Consider the following 15,712-nt stretch of genomic DNA (forward strand, 5'->3'; position numbering starts at 1 on the left):
AGTTGCTTTGTGTCTTTTTGTTTCTTTACATGGCTGGCTTTGCTACAACACTTGGTTATCACATTTCATTACTAGTTAAAAAGCTGTGGAATATTTTTGCCTTTCTATTAAATGCAGGTGAAGCAACAGAGGCAGCCATGTCTTTGTGGGGACAGAAACTGATTAGAATAGTGCTTTTGTGAGGTATTTCCAGGAAAATTAAATGGTACACCTGTGAGAATTAAAGACTGAAGATTTTCAGTTAAACAAGCAAAAAACAAAAAAGTCTGTAAATAATAAAGTATAACATAGCTGCAAAATATATTTCCCAAACAAGTATGAAATCCTGGATCTCATTCTAGGTGCATGTCTGAGCTATGCTATCTATATAGAGAAGAAAGCAATAAGTATGTGGCTATGCTAACTGTATATTTGTATATTGTTTTTAGCTTTTGTTGTTTTGTTTTTCTCCTCTGACTTTATCGCAACCTTACTTAGAATTCACTCTCACTTCCACAAGTGGGAGTAGGTCTTGTTAATTAAATGCCAAAGGGCAGTTCGAAAGTCTGAAAGTCAAATAATCCTGCAATGAAGCTCACCCACCACTTACTCTTTAGCATGAGATCGTGTCCTCTAAGCTTCAGTTTGCATGGAGTATGTGTAAGGCTCTGAGTCAGCCCACAGGGGTGAGGTGCAGTGGATTTTTTCCAGAGATGATGTTACTGTTCATCGCTGATGTTCTCCCACTGCTTTTAAGGCTGTGCCATAGTCTGTTTCCAACCCAGACAGACAAGTTAGAATTGAAAGCATGAAAAGTTGCTGCAGTTAGCAGTTGAATTTTGAAAATTATCATTTTAAACACCCGTTTCTCTTCTGGTGTTATCTTCCGTGCATGACCAGTTGGCAGGGCTTTCCAGCTTATCCCAAACTGATGTAGGTCAGTTATTTTGCCTTTCCTTTTAAAATGTCCTTTGAAACTTTTAGTAATTCTCTGTTCTATCAGTCACTTATCCCAACTGAAAGAAGCACTTCTGGGGATGCTTTTTTGTTGTTGTTACTTTTGAGGTGTGTTTTGTCTTCCACACTTAAAAAAGGTATATATCTTGCACATACATGGTATGACAACTTGGTATGAAACTAGAAGGAATTGAAGTTAATTTATAAATCTGCAAGCCCAGTGAAGAAACTTAATTTGCAATCTTTGGACGAGATAACTCTCAAAATGGGTAAGAAAACTGTTCAGCCAGGCTTCCCTCTTCCCCCTCCTTAATGGTTCTAGCTTCATAGCAAAAATTGCTTAGTTTCCTTGGTGAATTTAAATTTACCTGAGAAAGAGAGAAACTAAATGGAGCATCAGATTTAAGTTGGAATATATTTTGCGTGCATGGTACTTGATGCTTTCATTTTGGAACCATGAGATAAGTAACTTCTGATGCAAGTTTTGTTATCTGTGGTGCCTGTGTTGTGTTCAGCACCAGCATTTGTGATGACTGCCAGCACTTCACACATGCATTGTACTTTGCTTGTGTTTCTTTTTACATTGTCTTAGGAGGCAATAAAGACTGGCTTTGTAAGCAGTAACTCATTTTAAATAAGCTTTAATAATAAAAAACCATCTCCAGTATGCATTCTTAGGAGCATGAACAGCTTTTACCACAAACAGGATAGACTGCAGGGAGGTCCCTCAAGGTTATGATCAGCACACCAAAGCAGAATTCAGGCTTTTGCAGAGTTTTGGATTCAGGTCTTTAGCCATTCCAGTGTGTCAGTTTAAGCAGTGAAGTTCAGACCTGTGTTATTCAGAGTGAATTGAAGCTTTTCCTACAGAACCGTAGGGGATTGCAGAGGCCTGTTTAGGGTTATTCTTGGGAGTACTTCAAGTCTCTGTGGATCTATTTGGATATATTTCCTGTCTTTCTTGAAAGACTTGCTCACACTGCATGAAGCACGATAGGTTTACTCACCATCCTCTTTGTTTGCAAACATAGTAAATCTGTATAGTACATAAGATTTTTTGTGGGTGTTCTCTGGGGAAATATATGAAATAAAATGCATGCTCCTTGCAATACTATTCAGAATGGAAAAAATTAAGTGGAACTTGGCTTGTACAAGGCAATGTTTGTTCACTACCTTGAGAGAAAGCTCAGTGTTTCTCTCGAACTGATCATGTTTATGTAAATGTAAATGTAGCCTGGGACAACCCAGTGAAGACTGAGGTAGGACTTGCCATGTAGTATAAAGCCTGTGACCCTCTCAGTATCGTGCTTCCAAGAGCTTCTCAGCCTTTTGGGGAAGCTCAAGTGTAGTGTGTTCTTACCAGTTTCTTATCTGATAGGTGGCTGCAAGGATTTGCTGTTCTATAGCATTGTGGAGACAGGAGGTGCTTTGGGAGCTTGCTGCAGCCACTTCACATGTGGCCCTGGTACAGCAGTACCTTCTGGTGCTCTGTTAGCCCTGCCTTCCCCTCCTTGGTGCTTCTCTAAGGGCAAACACCATGAAAGGGAACCTGTGATAGACCTTTGCAGCTTCTTCGACTTTTAAAAACATAATCAGTCAACAGTCACAAACTGCTTGCTCCTTGCTCATTTTTCTGATTTTCATCCCTATTTGAATGTCTCTTCTTCAAAGCAATATATATCCAGATAGCAGATTTTCTTAAACTGATTATTTTGTGACCCTTTAAATAATTTTGGTCTTGTACCTCAGGCTTTTACTTTTTTTTGCAACTAAAAGATTGCAAAGGCTGTTTCTGCCAATTATAGCTGAAACCTTTAATTTCTGCCCTTTTTTTTCTATTTAAGATGGTGCCAGTAGTTCAGTGTTTTCTTTGCAAACAAAGAAAGCAAGTGTCCTAAGCTGTATTGCTCTTTGAGAACAGTGCTCTCTATCAGACTAACCCTGTCACAAAAAAGCAATGATAAATTTGGATGCCATGAAGGTTCTGAGGAATTAGCATTCCTTCGAAGTAGGGCTTGTCTTGCACCCTACACTGAACTGCACCCTTTATTTCGTTGATTTTGGCAAACTCCTGACACCTCTTCTACTCCTTGTTAGTTAAATATTCTGTATCATCTAGAGGCTTCTGCTGCTTTATGTTGTCTGATTATCTTCTGACATAATGACAGGAAGCTTTCCCAGGAAGTTTTATTTAGCCAGGAGCTGCATTTTTCATCATGGGCAGGTTAATCAGCATTTTCAATCTCCAGTGCCCTGAACTCCTGTTCTGCAGTAGAGGCAGGGCTTTCTGCTCACACTGATCACAGACATCCCATCTCACAAGGCCCATGCCCCCCTTCCTTTGCCGGAGTGGAAGAAAATAATGTATTTTGAGAACTTAGCCTGATTGGTGTCCAGCCTACTGAGGGAACAGCAATACACACACATTTCAGCTCCTGCTAAGCCATTCACGTGGGGAAATAATTGCTTTCAGTTGCAAGAAAGCAAGTTTATAGTACTGATTCGAATTTCCTTCCAATATGAAGAAAGCCCATTTTCTGACCAACTCAGCTATTTTTTGTTTTACCATGTTAAACAGCAGTGGAACACGGTACAATTGCTTGTTGTTGTATTATGCTGTGATAGAGAAATTAAGTGTTTCATTACACTTCAGCAATTTCTATTCTCTGACTATATATTTCGTTCCATCTCTGCCAAAAAAAATCACAGGGTTTTGTGAGCCACTTTCTTAAATGATTTTGAAAAGAAAACACATCGGAACTAGTTACAAAACTATGAAGCAAGCACTTTCTTGTATCCAACCTTTATGGCTCAGGAGTATTCCCAAGAACTAGGTCAGGTAATTCTTTATTTATTAACAGGTAAAAGTAAGGGGACAGTTTGAAAGAATATTGTTAGTTCTTGATGTACAACAAAAGAATGTTGAGGAATCCTTGAATATAGAGATTTTGGGCCTTATGAGTTCCTATCAGTTTGCATGAAAAGTTTACTAATGACTTTGACTAATTAGCAGCAGATGCAACTCTATCTGGAGTGACTCAACTATTCTTGATCTCCAGTCTTTGTCCTGTACTGCCTTCTAAATTGTCATGCAAAACCCAATACGTACCACTCATCTCTTGTACTTTTGGTGTACTTACAGTGCTACTAAATCCCGGGTTACCCGTTCCATAACCTAGTTCTTGGCTTCAGCTCCCTCTCATCTCTCCCCATCAGCAGTAGTTATACAGGGAACAGTAAGCTGATTTGCAAACACTGGGTTCAAGGTTATTTTTAACATTTCTTAAGGTGGAACCTTATCTCTTCTGTATTGACATATAGGTAAATCCTTCAGTTACGTTCTGGGCAAATAAAAGTGCTGTATAAAGATTTTTCTTTTTTTCTTTTTTTCAGAATCAGGAACAGCTTAGAGAAGAGGATTCTGATTTTATTCTGAATGATGGTGACCTTACCGTGACATATGGTGATACAACAATAACTGCAAATGGTTCTTCTGGGCCCCATACAGCTACCACTAACCTTGATAGCAGGAGAACAAAAAGTAGTTCAGAGGAAGCACTGGAACGTGATTTGGGAGCAGCAGATCATGAAGTTACAAGCAGGGGTACCCGGCTAGTATTTCCTCTGGAATACAATGCATGATTACTGACTCAGTAAAAATAACTCTTGCTCTGTGAATGGATCAAGGAAGACTGCAGGCCACTGTGTCACTTGAGGTGGGGGTGTTTATTTAAACAAGTTAACATGCATAAGTGGTTTTACTAGGGTCTGAAGATGTCACCTATTTTTTACTCAAGATGCTGACAGTGGGGTTTTCTATATGTCTGAAAATAGACAAATGAGAAAACTGGTTATTCTCCTCTTTCCAACTGCTTATCAAATCCAAGTATAACTAGCATGCTGCAATTGTCTTGTTCAGCTGCAGCAGCTCTCTCTCTGAAGAGAGGTACATGAAAACATTGTCATAGAACTGAGCTTGTCTTGGCTTAGCTTGAGAATGTGAAAGGACAACTATAAACTTGATAATAATTAAGAGACAAAGACGATTGTGTGTGTATCTGAATGTGGAGAGATCCATTGTTAACTTCTCTTGTGAGGCTGAGGAAACTCAAGTGAAATGAGACAGTAAACATTGGGACTACAGATGCATGAATGAAAAACTGGGGAATCTGTTACGGCAAACTGTACTTAATCTATTTCAGGGAAAAAAAAGGGAAAAGAAGATTTCTTCACTGGCCAGCTGTTTAAATAGGAAGGCAATGAGAGCTACTTGTCCCTTGAGCTTTGGGCAACTTGACTATTACTCTTAGCCTAACTTCTAGTGCCTCAAAAGAAAAACATCCAGCTTCCTGTGGTCTAAGATGTACCTGAAGCCGACATGAGCCTGGAGCCAGGCTCTCTCGGGTAGCAGTGACGAAGTAAAACTTTCTTGCATATGAAGATATTTGGAAACTTGGGCTGGGGAAAACAGCAGATAGGAGAAGGGGAGAAAAAAAGAGAGAGACAGAGGCAGTATTGAACTTGCATGGAACCAAGAGGTTTCATATTGCTCAGAAGAATCCATGGACTCTGCTTACAGTTCTTGTGTGTGATAAACAGCAAACATCAAATTCAACAAACAAATACTACTGTTTTTACCATTTGTGACCATCCTAAAAGAAAGCTGTTTACCCTTGTTCTCTTTCGCAGAGTAGATGTGAAACTTCAGTGGGGCATTGCACAACAGCACATAAGCTACAGAAGTGATGAACTGTAGTATCATCCTAAATGTGAAAAGGGAAAAATCTCTGACTAGTTTTTAGCCCACTTACACGTAGGCTAGCTTTAACTTATTGCTAAATGCTTTTTAATTTCCAGATGAGAAGATAATCATTGTCTTTGCCAATAGCTGAAAATGTATGCTTTGAAGAGCCTTTCAGCTATTTAAAGCATGCTAAAATGTGATTTCATTCTCATGTCTCAAAAGATTTATTTTTGTAAAGACTTCTGTGGCCCACTAATGTGATGTAATATCAGTTTGTCCAAAAAGTGTGTTTTTCTTGCTGCCATTTCAGTTGTTCCTCTCATAAAATTATGTGTGAGTAAATACCCACTCTGTTTTTCCTTAACTATTAAACTTATTGGGCTAACCTCAGTACAAGAACTTCCTGCTGCAGAGAAACTTTGCAGTTGTGTCTGCTTTCTTTCAAATGTGTTCTCTAATGAGTGCTCTACCTCCCTGTCTGTCCCTCCAAGGTAAATTTATAAAGGGTATTGATCTGTAATGACTGTCTCACATTATTAAGAAATGACACACGAGGAAACCAGGAGTCTTTTTGTGGAAAAATTGTAAGACCAATATAGAATCGCAGAATATTCACAGTTGGAAGAGACCCACAAGGATCATCAAAGTCCAGCTCCTGGCCCTGCACAGCACCATCCCCAAGTGTCACACCATGTGCCCAAGAGCATTGTCCAAACACTTCTTGAACTCTGTCAGGCTGATGCTGTGATCACTGCCCTGGGGAGCCTGTTCCAGTACCCAACCATCCTCTGGGGGAAGAACCTTTTTCTAATATCCAACCTAAACTTCCCCTCGCACAATTTCAAGCTATTCCCTGGGCCCTGTCAGTGGTCACTACAGAGAAGAGATCAGTGCTCCTCCTGTTCCCCTCATGACGAAGTCACAGACTTCGACGAGGGAAGCTTTGTTGGTAAATGATGCAGAGTAACAAACCCTGATGAGGATTGCTGAGCAGAACAACTCCTTTTCAGGCTGCACGTGTCTTGCAGAAAAATGCCAATTCTCTTCATTTCCCTGGGAGCACAGGCAGTTTATCAGTTAAAGCTGAGGGGCCATGTGCAGATCCTGTGACTGCCAAGAGCACTGCTACAAACAGGGGCACGACTCTGGAATTTTCAGGGTGCTTTCCGTGAGAGGTGTTCCAAGCACTGCTGACGCTGGCTCCAGGAGTAGCTTTGCTGCTCCGTCTCCAGTTATCGGGAAGGAGGAACACTATGACAAGTGTGTTTACACTGTGTGTTACATGTCTACTATGCACTGTAAGCTGGCTTTTCTGATAAGCCTGAGCAAGGGTGAAGTATCACATACTTGGTACTTGACCAAGTCTACCCCTACTCCAAGGATGCATGTTTTCTGGCCTATGAAAAGACAAAAAAAATATTGTATTTACTTTTACAATGAAGGAATTGCCTTTGGGGAAAGGACTGCAGGAATTTTAACTGGATGAGAGAAAAAAATTCTTTTTTGGCTGAACTTCCGAAGAGCTGATCTGAAGCAAACAAATAGCAAAGGTTAAAATTACATCTATTATTAATGAAATTATGGCTACTATGTTTTACTCCTGGGGGGGAGGGAAAGATCTCACAGTAGGGATTCTAGCAACCTTAACAGATATTGTGAGCTGCTCATGCTACTTAGGAGGCCAGATTCTGTGCTTTTTGTCTTTGTTAATCAGATTGGCATGGTCCTTCTTGTATAATATCAACTTAACTCTAATTGCAGTCTTTGTTTAGACAGTATTGGTCAGAAGAGTGTCTTTTAGTCTTATCCTGGACAGTAAACCCCTAGGAACTAATATGCTTCACATGCCTTTCAAAGAAAGGTTCAGTGTTTCTTTTAACTCCGAAGCAGCTCCCTGGAATAACATGCTTGACCTCAGCCTTGGCAGACATGGTGTCTGCTTCTGCACAAGTGTGGGAATGGAATTTGGATACTCTCAAGCCTCAATTTCATATGCTTTTCTTTAACATTTGGGGGAGGACCTTTTTGGGGGAGAAACCAGAGAAGTTATAGATGCATCAGCAGGGAGTATTCCTCTCCAAAATTACTGAACTCATAACCCACTGAAACTTTAGAAGAAAGGGAAGACAACCCATGACCAGGAGACGCAGACCATCCAGGAGAAAAGCAGCCAGTAACTACCCTGGACTGGCTATGAACAATCTTGGTCATAATTGGACTTGCAGAAAGTAGGACAAAGCTGCTGAATAGGTTGAACACATTACTCAGTCGAAATCATGTAGATTAATAAATTCAAATATCCCTGTATTGGAAAATGCTTTTTGTAAGAAGCAGCCCATGCTAACCTTATTTTCAATGCAGAAGCAGAGTCTTGCTTCCCAAGGTTCAGGGGGAAATCTTAACATGGTGCAGTGAAAAACCACAGATACTTCTTGGTCTGGAATTTTGGGGAGTGCCATTCTAAAAAATAACTTCCAGGAGAAATAAGCCTGCAAAGTGAAAGAGGAGGAAAGTGTGGAGGAAACAGTGAATTACAAAGCCAGGAAATGGTTTAAACAGGCAGCTCTACTGTGGGAACAGCACTGTAAACAATTGCTATTCTTAATCTTGCAGTCCTAAATGCTGAGAAGTTATGTTGGCTTCTGCATAACTTATCTAAAACAAGGGCAGTGGGATAATACAAAAGTAACAAACCCACCCCATCTTAACTGATCACAAAATCAAAGGCTTTTACAGAGCAGCACTGACTTGCTTCTACTCCAGAGCAAGGAAAGTAACTTGGAACAATTTTTTTAAAGTAACTTTGCATCATTACTATGTTTTCTTGATTCTAAAATGCCTTTAGTAATTTTGAGAGCAGTTCTATGGTAACATTAGTGTGATAAACATGGATGTGCCTTATGAAACATGCACACATACAAACAGGATGGAAATGCTTGTCTAATATTTGAATCTGTGTTGCAGACTCAAATGACATTTCATATCTTCATTTCATACTTGCAACTTATATAAGTTTTTGTTATGGAAATTAAACAGTCACAACAAAGCAACTGAATATTAGAATCAGTTCAGATTTTCAGGTAATAAAATGATCTATCTGGTTTGGCTGCTGTATTCACTCTTCCTCTGGTACTTTCTTGATAATAATTTATTTTGCACTGCCCCACATGGACTTGCTGACATCCAAAATGCCAGTGGGTTTGAAGCTTTATCTAGGGACTGAATGTTAACTGGGAGAGACAGCTCATTATAATTTATATTGGAATATAAGACTTTATTTGTCGCCTGCACTGTCTCTGTCAGGGAACTTGCTGGTGGCGAAAGGTATCTGCAGGGAGGGAGAGAAGTCCTGGCTTATTGAACACCTGCCTAAGCTGCCATGGATAAAGCCAGTTCTCCTCTCAGGTTCTTCTGCAGTAGTACAGAGCCAGAAAGGATTTCTATTGGTGCATGCAAGGGAGCAGCAATCTTTGTCCTAGGAAAATTAAAAATATTTGGATTAGTTCTAGCTTTTATTAACATAATACTTTTAAATTTAATTTTCTGAATCCCCATTTCCAGCAGTTTTTTAACCTTTTGGAGCTTGAAAATGTCACATATAAACACATTGGATATAGATTTTAAAAAAGGAGGGAGGGAGGCAGAATAGTCAGACTTCACTTTAGTGCCTGAGTACAATTTCAAAGCTATGCCACATTGCTAACTTATGCAAATTTGATTAATTAAATGGCAATAAATTGAAATGCTGCAATTAAAGGTTGCTTTCCCACTTCTAATTGAGAAAACCTTCCAGATTTGCATTCCTTTGGAGAAAGTGAATGCCCAACTTAAAAGGGTTTTGCTGCAATGTTAAAATACTTAACTTTAGGCTATGAGAAATAAATTGGATTTATTTTTTAACTAGTTAAATCTCTGAAGTTGTTATTTCTGAGGCAGGGAGAAGTAGGTCATGCAGTTCCATATTTATGACTTTTGTTTCGAGATTTTAGTTTAATCAGGGAGGTTATCCTCCACTGCCTGATTTTGAATTTCAGTCCTAAATTGCTTGGCTTGAATGTCTTGATGTTGACACAGATTAATACCAGAAAGCAGAATACCAGAAGACATTCTGTTGGATCGCATCAGCCGATTAGTAATAGCTGTTGTGAAATAACAGCTTCCAGCACACGGGGTCACTTGAGGTAAGTTTGTCCGATTTGAGTTTGGGATATAAGAAGTAAAGAAAGAGCGGTAGAATCACATGACTCATAGCTGGTTCTGGTGGAGCAAGGAGAATGTAAGCCATCTAAGGATGTCCCAAATTTGCTTCCTTCCTTTTAAGGGAGACAGGCTGCTGTGCTCTGCCTTTGCAGTTACAGGCTGGATGCTTCTCTGGTTTCCTGTTAATTAGTTTTGGTCTGTTCATAATGCTCAAAATCACAAGGAGCATTTAACCTGAATTTTCAGTTTACCATTCTTGTAGCTCTTACCCTCTTGTCCTTAAGATATATATATTTATATCACTAAGGTTTCAGGAGGTGTCTAAGAGTTATTTCAAACATAAAAATGCACTAGGTATCCTAAGCATGCTGTCCTGACTAAGACTGCTGTGGTAGATGATGTGTCCAAAACTTTTGGCGCTTCAGTTCCCTTGAGGCACCCAAAGCCTGCATGGTATGATAGGTTCAAGCTGGGGGCGGTCCAACTGCTGTCACGGAGGGCTGTAATACATCTTAAGTCCTATCCTTCCAGGACATAAACACGGCTTCTTGTGTGCAAGAAACTGGGTGCTACTGCACCAAATGTCTTTTAACAATGGTGAAGAAATTTCTGTAAGCAGAGGTTAGTAGAACTGGAATGTAGTACTGTATCCCCTGACACATCCTCTTTGTCGTGTTAACAGCTGCACGACAACAGTCCTTTCAATATGTGCACTTGAAGCAGTGAGGATGGAAGGAGACCAGCAACTCTCTGCAGTACCAGGGCTTGATTTCTTGGTCTTCAGCACACCAATGGTGTGCAGGTCTCTGAGTCCTAGTTTGGAAGCTCAGTATCCTAAAGAGGTTAAATGGCAAGGGGTTATCATTTAAATACAACAGTGGGTGGGGAGGACAGAGAAAGCAAAATATTGTGAAAGCTCTCCATGTTGTGGGAGGATGTTCTCCATAGTAGTAGTGGAGGATGGGGAATAAACACCTGCTGGGCTTTCTGCCACTGGCTGGCTCGTGTACAAGCTCGGTTAAACATTCATTCATGTGGACAAAATACTACAGTAACTTCAGCTTTGAGCCTCTTGATTGATGCTTCATCCAAGCATTCTTTTCTCAAGAGAAGAAATTTTAGTGCTGGTTGGAACTCCTGCTCTGTCAACAAGTTTCAGGTTAGATATGAAGATGGTGTTGCTGTTCTAGGTCAGCATCATCTTTCCATTTCTTATTACTTCCTTACTTCAAATAGACCTTGGAGTCACTGGGAAGTAGCAGGTACAAGGTGGTGGTAGCTTTGGTGGAGTTCATTGTTTCACACTGAGTTACACCACTGGCTGCACTAGAACAAATAATCATAGTTGTCATTTGTAGTCAAGTCAGCAGTATGTCTTCTCATATGCCTGACAGTAATGCAAAACTCACTGTAGCTTGACACATTTGTGATACATATAAACTTTGTATTTTATTTCAGAAGTGAAAAAGGCTGATACTGTCAGGTCTTAAAGCAAAACCTTGAGCAATTTGGCCCTCTTCTCACAGTACAGAACTGATTTGGAGTTCCCTTCCTTAAAATCAAATTAATGGTTCCCACCTTGGAGCATCCAACAGTTGCTTTGATACCCTTTTCTTTTAGGAAGGGTGGCAAGGTACAATAAAAAGTAAGCATTATTATGTGGAGAAATAAAATATAGATTTACATCGACATGGCTGGGACAGAGAGGTGTTATAACTTCTAAATCTGTTCTTAGAAAGAGTGAATGATCATGCAGACAAAGGAGGTCTGGATGATACACTTCATTTTATAAGATATTTGGAAAGTTCTTTCTCAAGAAGCCTTGGCTCATTGCTGTCTTAATCACTGTCAGAAGATGAATCTCTGAGGATTAATAACTGACTATTTATTCTCTGTTCTTCTTAACTTTCTTAACTTTTCACCACTTTTCACCATGGAGAGAAGTTACTAGCACTGTCATCCAGAGATTTCTAGGGCTGGGTCTAGAGAAGGGAGTCATAGCAAAGTGAAAAATGTGGGGGATAGTCAGTTAATTTTGGAACCCAAGGTTGATTGTAAAATTGGGCATTGTGCTTAGTGAAAAGCATCTCCAGGGCACGTGCATCTACAAGTGCAATGGCCTATAAAACAGCTGCTTGTCTGTAAGAAAGAGCTTGGAACCATCCTGGTTGGTGTTCAGAAGACAGCAGGAGTGATTCAAAAGTCAATGCTGAGAACTGAAGCCAAACTCACAAAACATCTCTTGCACTATAAATCCAGTGCAGGAGCTGCTCGCTGGTGCTGTCCAGAGCAGTGATGTGTGGGTGGCTTTGCTGGTTGTCTGAGAGGATGGGAGGTGGAGCCTTGGCAGAGTGTCAGCTCCTGTGTGAGATACCACAGGAGAGTCACCTTCATTTTGCATTATCCTATCATCTATAGCCAGTAATTTTTCAGTATGCTAACATCAGCTGAATATTTGAACTGGATCACACAAGGGAGGAGTGGAAATAATGAAAAGAGATGGTGATGAGAATTTAACTCTGCTTGAAGAGCTACAGACGTTCTGCACACTGACTTTCTTTCCCCAGCCATTCTTTATTTTCTTAAACATACTTAATAAAGGATATTTGTCAATCTAACATTGCTTCTGTTCCAAGACTAGGGCACCTCTGCTACGACTGAGTTCAATATTCTCAAAACAATTGAATTTTGTTCATCCAGGTATCTATTATTTTTCCTAACCAAGAGTGAGTTCACGAAGTAAAAACTATTCCTGCTAAACTAATCCACAGTCCAAGACAAAGTGATTTCTGAGAAGCACTTAAAATAAAATAAGCCATGTGTGTTTTTGAAGTTAGGAGCTGTTTTCTTTTTCTTTTAAGAAGAATTTTAAGAAGAATGAAAAGTGACAGCTTACATTCAGATTTTGTGTAGGGTAACACTTGAAAATGTGATTATTTCTATATACACTGTGTCCTGCGACATGCAATCAATGAAATAAAATAATCAAATCCATCCCTATGAAAAATCTTAAAACCATGTCTGCTCTCTTGTTATGGGACAAGAAATAGAATTTAAATACTAAATGATTACATAAAATCTGAAAAAGGGAATTATAACCTGAGGTAAATGTACAGCTATCTTGAAAGCATCTTTTATTTGGGAAAGGATGAGTAATTAAACACGTGCCACAGCTATAGAGAGAAACTTGGTTTATGGCATGAAATTTTCTGTAACAATTGCAGTACTGAAACACACCTGTCTTTTGCTAGAACTCCCAGCCTCATCTGCCCAGCAGTGCTTTTAGTTTTTACACTACAATGAGGAGAAATCACTTCTCCATGGTTTGCTGTGCCCCACTTCTCTCTGTACATTGGTCATCCTGTGCAGAAAATTGTTTCTGTGCTATTGCAGCAGTGAGTTTGTCTTGTGTGGTAGGTTTTAAAACAGCAAACAGAAGTTGCAGTTAGTAGGAAGCAGAGCTTTCCTGGTGCCCTCCACTGCACGGGAGGTAGCCAGCTCCCAGACATTGGACCAGACGGATGCTGTGGGGTTGGATGCAGCTGTGGAGCTCCAGCCACCTGCTCCCACCCAGGTTCCTCGGTACTCAGACCTTGATAGACCAAGTGCCAGCTGAGTTAACTGAAGAGTGGGATTTGAACTGTGTTTATGCATGGTCAGTGACGTGGTTTAACCCCAGCCAGCAACTAAGGCCACGCAGCCACCTGCTCACTCATCACCAGTGGGATGGGGGAGGGAACCGCAAGGACAAAAGGGAGAAAACTTGTGGGTTGAGATAAAGACAGTTTAACAGAGAAAGCAAAAGCTGTGCACACAAGCAAAGCAGAACAAGGAAGTCATTCACTATTTCCCATGGGCAGACAGGTGTTCAGCCATCTCCAGGAGAGCACAGCCCCATCATACATAACAGTGACTTGGGAAGACAAACACCATCACTCCAAACGTCTCTCACTTCCTTTTTCTGCCCCCAGGTTTATATGCCAAGCATGAGGCCACATCGTCTGGGATATCCCTGTGGCCAGCTGGGGTCAGCTGTCCTCACTGTGTCCGTTCCCAACTTCTTGTTCACCCCCAGTCTCCTCACTAGTGGGTGAGGAGCAGAAAAGTCCTTGACTCTGTGCAAGCACTGCTCAGCAATAAAGAAAATATCCCTGTGTTATCAACAGCAGCACAAATCCAAAACACAGCCCCACACTAGCTGCTCTGAACAAAATTTACTACGCCAGCCAAAACCAGCTCAGTTGGCTTTTCAGCCAACAGCAGGAAGACTGCAGAGAAACAGCGGTGTTGAGCAGCTTCAGGCAGTGAAAGACAGGGGACCCCAAGGTGCATAGTGCACTTTCATCAAATGGATTGTGGGAGAAAGTCTCTTCAAGCACAAGAAACACCCTCATTGGTAAAACCCTACTGGAAAAATAAACGGGGCAAGATGTGATTTACCCTGGACACTGGTATTTAGAAAGGGAGGAGAAGGGAATTCCAGCAAATTTCCACAGATCTCCCTTCACTAGGAAGGAATTAACTGTTACAACACTATGGTCAAATGTAAAAAGAACTACCCTCAGGTTACTATAAGCTACCCTTAGCTGCATCCTTCAGTACAGATGCTATACCTGCGTGGGGCAGAGACAGCAGTAAGTAAAAAAAAAAAAAAAAAAAAAAAATCCAGAAAGCTTCTAAAAAGGAAGGTGGTCCATTACTGGGCCTTTACTAACAAAATCTGAAAAGATGGATGTGCATTTTTTTCTTGTAGAATTTCACACTTTATTTGGAGGATAATACTATGCTTGTATGAAAGCACTTGGTTACAAAAATCAACCTGATTTTACCTTTTGGCAATTATTCCAAAGCTTGACTGTCAAGTCAGGATGTAAAGGATTTCAAAGGATGCAAACTTCACTCTGTATTAATTGTACTTATGATACTACAGGTATTCCAATTACTGCTTACAGTTAGATACTTCTAATACTACAGCTGCTTTAGATTAAGGAGTAACTATCACCTTTCCTAGATGCTTTTTACCTTCACTAGTTTAAAACTGCTCAATATTGGAATGAACTTTTCATGAGTAGAGCAGTGATGAAGCCCTGCAGGCATTTAGAAATAAGTCCCAGGAATTATTCTGTAGGGCCCTAGACTACTTGTGCATTCCCCAGATCAAAGCATCATTAGAAGATGAAAAAGTTTTATTAGTTAAATGTCTAGCTCAAAATTATTCTAGCTATTCTGTAACAGATCACAAGAGACTTCTCTCCCACTTATCCCTGGACCTTTTCTTTCATGCATTAGTAAAGCTTTTTAATATAATGTTTATTAAAGGCACAGCCTAACTCTTCTGAAGGACAGGGTTTTTCCCGTGAGGACTGGGGCATCAGTAGCCAGTAAAGGAGTTTTACTCTCTGCATACTGAGGAGTGCTCCAAGGTCAACCCTCAGGAGCTCAGTGTCTCAGAACTGGAATCCTTCCTGGCAGGAATCTGTGAAGCTTTGAGTACAGGCATGACCAGACACACTTTGACAGCTCCAAGCAACATGAAATTCAGTTTAGAAATAAGCCAAGTTTATGCAGTCTCGAAATTGCTGACTGGCTGCCTCCTTCAGGGAAGCACTGCCAGTTTACAAGCAACATGTGAACCTACAGTAGAGAGCTAAAAGCAGCAGGAGAGTCATTTTCTAGGGCAGAACTATCAAGGCAGCTACACATAACCCATATTACTTGTCAAGATTTTAACTCCTTTCCCATTAAGGAACTAAGTTTTAGAAATCCTAGCTAGGTGGTGTTGTTATTATTGTTATAATCCAATCTGAATGTAACTGCTTTAATTGTAAGTTC

General features: G+C 40.3%; 1 protein-coding gene and 1 non-coding gene across 3 annotated transcripts in view; both read left to right on the top strand.

Moving 5' to 3' along the window:
* The window catches only part of SLC9A7 (solute carrier family 9 member A7), an 80,978-nt gene extending 74,899 nt beyond the window's left edge, over window positions 1–6,079 (top strand). For both annotated transcript variants that reach the window (XM_048324641.1, XM_048324630.1), the window contains one exon: window positions 4,330–6,079. In XM_048324641.1, the coding sequence (XP_048180598.1) occupies window positions 4,330–4,578 (249 nt within the window). In that variant the 3' untranslated portion in view covers window positions 4,579–6,079. The remainder of the gene's footprint in view (window positions 1–4,329) is intronic.
* On the top strand, window positions 2,250–2,435 carry LOC125322279. The gene has a single exon (XR_007201932.1). It is a non-coding gene; the product is annotated as a U2 spliceosomal RNA (small nuclear RNA).
* Window positions 6,080–15,712: the final 9,633 nt, after the last annotated feature.

This window comes from Corvus hawaiiensis, chromosome 2 (assembly GCF_020740725.1).
Source record: "Corvus hawaiiensis isolate bCorHaw1 chromosome 2, bCorHaw1.pri.cur, whole genome shotgun sequence".
NCBI lineage: Eukaryota > Metazoa > Chordata > Aves > Passeriformes > Corvidae > Corvus > Corvus hawaiiensis.